General features: G+C 32.2%; 1 protein-coding gene across 1 annotated transcript in view; it reads left to right on the top strand.

The window, feature by feature from the left end:
- LOC117103500 (protein zwilch homolog) overlaps positions 1 to 7,427 on the top strand; it is a 43,107-nt gene that overhangs the window by 20,236 nt on the left and 15,444 nt on the right. Inside the window, exon 7 of the mRNA XM_033244050.1 lies at positions 5,367 to 5,462. Coding sequence (XP_033099941.1) covers positions 5,367 to 5,462 — 96 coding nt within the window. The remainder of the gene's footprint in view (positions 1 to 5,366; positions 5,463 to 7,427) is intronic.

The following is a 7,427-nucleotide window of genomic DNA, read 5'->3' as shown; positions in this document are numbered from 1 at the left end:
ATATATAATGGAACCCAGGACCTTCTGCTGTCTATGTAGATGCCAATGAACAAATGTCATTGAGGCTTTGTTGGGAATTTAAAAAAAATTGAATAAAACAAATAAAGAAGCAACCTTGAGAATAAATAATAAAAAAAAAACAAATAATAAAGATGTTGCAAACATTGGTAACAATATTGTACAAAATGAAAACCAATATTTACATTTTTTTTAATTATTACTGACAATAATTCATTATGAATTATTCATGAAGTTAAATCTACACTTCATGTAGACAGCAGAAAAATATGATTAATCATGGCGCTAATTGAATGTGACCGGTAAAGGAGGATTGAGGCAAATGATGAGTCCACAACAGGGTATTGATAATAAGATCGTGTATTCAGTGCACATCTGAGGTTGAATAATAGAATGAATGACTGAAATTTGTGCAAGCTATGTAATTTCAATTTATTGGAAAGGTTCATGCTAAAGCTTATGAATATTTATGAATTTATTAATAATGCAGTACATTAATTTGATGCTCAACATACATAGTATCTTTTTTTAATTCTTGTTTTTTGTTGTTGTTTTTTTTTTTCAGGTAAGCGGTTCAGAGAGAAACACTGGTGTTGGGCTCTTAGCCCATCATTCTCTCTTGGCATGCTGCTAAACTCTCTTTTTTGTACTTAATTGTTTTGATAAATAAATAAATAGTTTCAATTAAAATAAAAAGTTGAATAATACCCAATTCACGCGACAGAGAGGTACTAAATTTTAACAAATTTTATCAGGGTTATTATCAGTAGGATGTCTTTTATCATAATTATTACTACCATCATAAAGTAACATAACAAAGTTATGCTATATTACAAAATTGTATAAATAAGTTATTTATTTATTTAGCATCCATTCAAATACAACACTTTACAAAATAAAGACATACAAAGAACAGATAAAAATTTCCAGTAAAAACGAAGAATGGATGCATGGACGACCCATAAAAATCAACTAAAGTTGATTTATTTCCAGTGGGGTCCAAAGCAAAACATCAGGATCAATATATAAAAATAGAGGCCCAAATATATAAAAGACGGTACGATATTTATGAAATAAGATAATAAAAAAATAAGAAATCTTGAATTATAGAGACTACTATGCTATGTGATTTACCAACTCATCCCACACAGTGGGTCTTTGCATTTCATTATGGTATGGCCTTCAGAAGAATAACGTTTTAAACATATTTGTGGCAAAGAAAAACAAACCAAACCAAACCAATCACTTGTCGCAAATCCCGTTTCCGAGATAATGTGCAAAACACACTGGAATGTCAACATTTTAAAAATATATTTTATTGTACTAAACTAAACTTTATTTATATATCATGCTATGCTATTTTTTTCCTGATTTTCAATGTTGTTTCTGCCTGAGAAATGCAAGAAATCATACACTTTATAGGCTGATTTCTCAACTATTGTTCTTTAAACAGTTGTATGAAACTCCTGTAACTTCATAACAAAATTTTAGATGTAAATTATTATTTAACCATATTATAGCGCTCATTTTACTGTTTAACTTTATTAATAAATAAAAACTGATTTTTGCGATGAGTGACTGGTTTGGCTTGTCTTTGGCACATTTATCCTTTTTAAATATGGTTGTAAATATATATAATGAAGGTGGTGATAAAAGGATGTGCTCCTTACATTTAATATTTTAGTATTTAAACTGTATAGTTTAATTATCTAATAATATTTTTGGTAAAATTATTTAAATCTCTCAGACAAGTACTTTATACCACTCAGTAAGATTCATTTTCCATCCTGTTGTATTGATATGTAAAATATTTATACTGAATAATGTATTTATTCTGAAAATCTGGTTATCTAATAGGAACTTGACTGTGATTTATTGCAATAATCACCATAACAACAGATTTTCAGTCTTGTACAGCGATGATCTTTTAATGGGTGTTGTCAATGCACTCTGAGCTTTTTATAATTTTGTTCGTGGTTGCCATGTGAGCATATGATCAAATCTCAACACTCAATTCTACCACTATATTTACCTGTCATAAAACACACCTTAAAACACTTCTTTTGAATCTCAAACCAAAATTTGATTTAATCTGCAAAAAAGAGAGTAAATTAGAGTATGTTTGGATCTGCTTATACATGTCAATTTTGCTTGTATATATCTCTTCTTTTTTTTTTTAAATTTTGATATCAGACCTGATCAGGGGCGGATCCAGAAATGTCCAAAAGGGGGGGCCGGAAGCGGGGGCCGATTGAGACAACACTGTCGTAGGGGGTCTGGGGCATGCCCCCGCAAAATGTTTGTGTTCTAGACGCACGAACATAACATTTGAGGCATTCTGGGCTATCAGTTTTTTCTTTTTCTCTCTTTTTTTCCCTTTTTTTTACCTCCCAAAAGGGCCCCCCTAAATCCGCCCCTGCTGATGTTACCGTCAATATTAACAAGAGGTGGTCACACAGTATTTAATTGATTTATAAGCCATGAAATACTCACACCTACATGGCGCCACTTCACAGCCTGTCAACAGTGCAAGCTGAGGTAACTAAGCATGGTTGGCCGAGAATGGTCAGTGTGTAGTTCGAACCCCCGACAACAAGGTTCAGAACCTGAATGGAGATTGCTGCACCAAACTACCCTCGCAGTAGGACACACCAGATTCTATAAAATATCGAAACACTATGCCACCTAAGGTACATATGCACTAGTGGCAGAGACAGGGGCATAAACACCTATCAGGGGGCATGCCCCAATCAAACACAGTTCAGATGCAATTTGTTTTTCTTAGTGCCATGTGTATCTTGTTTCAGTTTTAGATATACAGTTGTAAACTCTATTTTGACTCAGAAAAAGTATGAAAAAAATTCTTGCCTTACAGTATACTTGCTTTGTTAGAGCAGATTTAAAAATAGAAATAGACTTTAGTTGAATTCTGTTGGGAGCACCACATTAATCTCTGTAAGTCTTTTTATTATCATTATCTTTTTATTACTTTCAACATTATTAATCTTATTGTTATCTATTAAATTTTTGTATTGATTTATGTTCGCATACCTTTAGATATTTATAGGTAGCCTGGAAATATCACATATAATTTATTTACCGAGTTGATCAAATTCCAAGTCGTTTATTCTATTTAATAATCAACATAATATTGCTTATGTAACTTGGTGCAGCTCTTTTGTCGGGGTATGTAAATCAAAAGAATCTCAGGCGACTCCTTTCGAGCAGTTGCTGGTCCCACAGCTCATTACGAGGATAAAAAAGTAAGCATCATTACATACTTTTCAATGATTTCTGGTGATGCTTACCTAGAAATGATGTGTGTGATTAGAAACACTTGAAATTAGAGAAGATTTATGTCTGTTTCCATTCTCCTTCAATTAATGTACTATTTGCATTCAATTTGAGTTTTGATATTAAAAAAATGTCATTCAGTTCCAGTAATTTTTATCTTAGTACTCATTTTTTTTTTCTTCTGTAATAGGAATCTTCCAATTTGATTGCTCACTTGTTTATTACTTTTTTAATTTCTGTTTTTTAAACTGATACATGTAGTGAATGCCAATTAAATTTGCAGTGCGGGAAACAAAATTTATGCCTCCGGCCATCTTTAAAAATTGACTCCAGGACCATCTGTACATTATATAACCCAACAGCGGCATTCTGGAACTCCCCCACCCCCTCCCCCTCGCAAAAGAAAAAGGGAAATGTGCAATTTATATAGCCCTACTTTTTGGTGAAAGAATACCTAACAAAGGTGTACTCATTCATTTTGAGGTTATTTAATTATTAATTAATTGAATAAGTCCTACTCAAATTGAGTATTATAATACACAATTTGAGTAGGACTTTTTATTCAATTAATTTATTTATTCAACGATATTTGATGAGGGAAGCCTGCGATGCCATTAACATTGTCATTAGCCTCATTTATGTTGAACATCATGACATCTACAATTATCTCCTGATGTGAAATTCAATTATGAAATTTGCAAACTCTTCACATTGAAGTTGCATTGTGATTTTAGTATGTTAATGAGGTTCTTGAAGCATGTCTGTCTTGCATACCCTCTATCCATTAGTCGATTAGCAACCATTTCATGTAATTTAGCATTGACTCAGCTCATTTAGTCTTCTAACTTCTCTTTGCCTTTTTGATTTATTTCTTCAAATTCCTCTCTTACATAAACCTGCACTTCTGCCTAGTAATAATATAGATGTAGACTTATTTATTCTGTTTTCAAAATCACACAAAATATTATTAGATTATACATCACACAAGATAGTTTTTTTGACCAGCATTTGACCTGAAGAGGTCACTGCTTATAATTGCATCCATCTGATCAGTTGGATTTTTTCTATGTTTAAACAGGATCTAATATATCAACATCCAATCCTATATCCTGTTGCTGAATATGAATATCACGTTAGGGTACGTTACCGCGATATTGAATATCATGGGTTTATCCTTTTGAAGGGTCATGTAGAACATCACGATATTCAGTAACATGTTAAAAGATTAAAGTGAATTAGGTGCTGATAGAGAATTTCACCATTGAGAATTGCCCAAACTAGGCATTAGACACGATTAACAAATTTTAATGCTGCACAGAACTGCTTGCAGAAAAAAAAAAAATGTGTTCACATCTCTTGCTGGTAAGACATTTTTGAAGCTAATAACTGTTAATTAAGTACTGTAGGTATTTGTGATAAAACAACATGGTAAAAATTCTCTAATGGGATGGGAAATGCCACTCTAAACAGTCCATGAATATGCCAAACCTAAATATATTTGCTCAAGTAAGTACTACGGCACTTTATTAGAAATATATTTTGTAGCTTTAGTTTGAGAAGACTTGTTCAACCACCGGAATAGGCAAGCCTCCCACTCAAACCAGCACTGATATTATGGCTGTAGGTTGTAGTGGCTTTTGCCTTTACTTTTAGACCTATCCACTTGCCAGACATACATCCTGACAGAATGAAGTATTCAGACAGTATTCTACATACCTGTGCGGCTACTTGAAATAAAGTACATCAAAACTAATGTCACTTTATGTGAGTATGTAGAGAAGTTCCCTTGGGTCATAGGATTCAAAGGCCGTCATGTGCAACATGAAAACATGCCCATTTCAGTTGGACAGCACAGACTAATTCTGAGACCGGCAGATAACATGCTTTTCTGAAGCACAGGAAAATAGCCAGCACATAATGTGAACCTTTGGTCTTTCAATTGAAAGCTGTTCAGGTTTTAACTAACGTGCCCCTAATAAATATTCATTTTAGATGGTAATGACCCCTAGGTTGTTGATTAATTCATCAATTAATTTTTCTTACATTATTTTTAGACTTGGCTTGAAGCATTACGAGAAGTATTCTAGCGACAATAACCGTACGTTCCAGTTACCTGTTGACGCAAGCAATCTCTACGGGATTTACTCTACGTAAGTTAGCTTCATTTTTCAGTGTGCAATGAACCCCATAATTTGTCAATGCTATCAAGTAAATTATCTTGCGTGTACGGTATCACCTTCGGTTCTAGTGTGTATTAAAAAAATAACTTCATTTATTCTGACCATTTACAATTATCTAGAGTGGAGCAGCTTGGTGGTTGGTTGGTGGTTAAAGTGCTTGCCTTCCAGTGCAAGGTCCTGGGTTCAAATCCTATAAGGAAGAAACAACTTTATATAATTTTTACATCATTCCATATTGTAATTGGGGTCTATTTAGTTTTATAAATAGAAATTAAAATAATGTTCCTTTATGACTTTCTTTGCAAGTGTAAAGGGGGGGGGGGGGGATTGGGTCTTTATCTTTTTGGTTTTTGGTAATTCACTTTGGCTATGTTCTCACACGGCTGCTAACGGTTAGCAGGATCCGGATCCTGCTAACCGTTAGCTGCCGTGTGTCCATACGAGAAAATCCTGATCCGGATACCAAAAATATGATGATCGAATCACTGGCCAATAAGAAACTGGAAGTTGTAAACGCATACGTGTGATTGGTTGATGACACACTCAACTTGCTAACCGATAGCGCTTGCTAACGGTTAGCGCTAACCGATCGGGCGCTCTCACGCAGGTGCTAACGGTTAGCGCTAACGGTTAGCTCCTGATCCGGATACTAGGGCTCTCGTGAGAACCAGGCTTATGTTGATGATGTTTTCAGACTTGTTCTTGTACCTCCTGTCCTCTCAATACTTAAAATGAGCATGCGCATTATTCAAATTATTATTATTATTATTATTGTTATTATTGTTATTGTTATTGTTAATGTTATTATTATTGTTATTATTATTATTATTATTATTATTATTATTATTATTATTATTATTATTGATATTGTTATTATTACTACTATTGTATGTTATTGTAATGCTGGTGAATGCAAATTCCACTAAATCCATGAATGGCCAAAGGTTAAACAAGTAAATGAAGATTAAACAAGTAAATGAAAATTAATGATGGCAAGATGAAAAAAATAGGGTGAATGAACAGATTAATCAAAGAGAATAAAGACATATGATATATCAGTTGAATCTACAGTATCAACAAACATACTATAAGGGGCCATCCATCTTTCTTCATCATTTTTAAGAGAGCATCATATATCATATCATTTATTTTGCCTTCTAAAAATAAAATACAAAGTGATTCAATGAGACAGGATTACCTAAATGTTATAAAAACAATCAAGAGGTTCTCCACAAAGAAAAACATAACATAAAAAATGCATGCACAATACAGATATTAAGATAATATTAAAAATTGCCTTGAGCATTTCTTTAAAATACTGTAGATGTGAGGACAAATCTTATTTATTATTATTATTTTTATTATTTATTATTGTTATTATTATTGTTGTTTTTATTATTATTATTATTGTTATTATTATTATTATTATTATTGTTAATATTATTGTTATTATTATTATTATTATTATTATTATTAAAATGAAATATACTGCACAGTATATTGAGAGATCATAATAAACTTGGAATGAAGAAGTATGAATGATGATGTGGAAATTAATAATAATTAAATGGGTTGTAATTTTTAAGTTGGGTAAGGTGATGTTTTAGGTGAACCTACATTCATCCATTGATTCCATCTTCATCCATTGATTTTTGCAATCGTGATTCAAGTAATTCAATGAGACATGATTACATAAATGTTATAATCATAACAGTCAAGAGGTTCTCCACAAAGAAAAGTGTAACATAAAAAAGGACATGCACAATACAGATATTAAGATAAGACAAAAAAAACATGCATTAAAAGTTTTAATTATTATTAAAATTAAATATACTGCACTGTTATTGAGAAATCATAACTCAGAATGAAAAAGTATGAATGATTATGTGGAAATTAATAATAATTGAATGGGTTGTAAATTTTAAGTTTGGTCAG

This window comes from Anneissia japonica, unplaced genomic scaffold (genome assembly GCF_011630105.1).
Source record: "Anneissia japonica isolate Jap-2015-1 unplaced genomic scaffold, ASM1163010v1 scaffold288005_len623695_cov211, whole genome shotgun sequence".
Taxonomy (NCBI): Eukaryota; Metazoa; Echinodermata; class Crinoidea; order Comatulida; family Comatulidae; genus Anneissia; species Anneissia japonica.
Note: the sequence above shows the minus strand (reverse complement) of the source record. Positions and strands in the feature narration are given on the sequence as shown.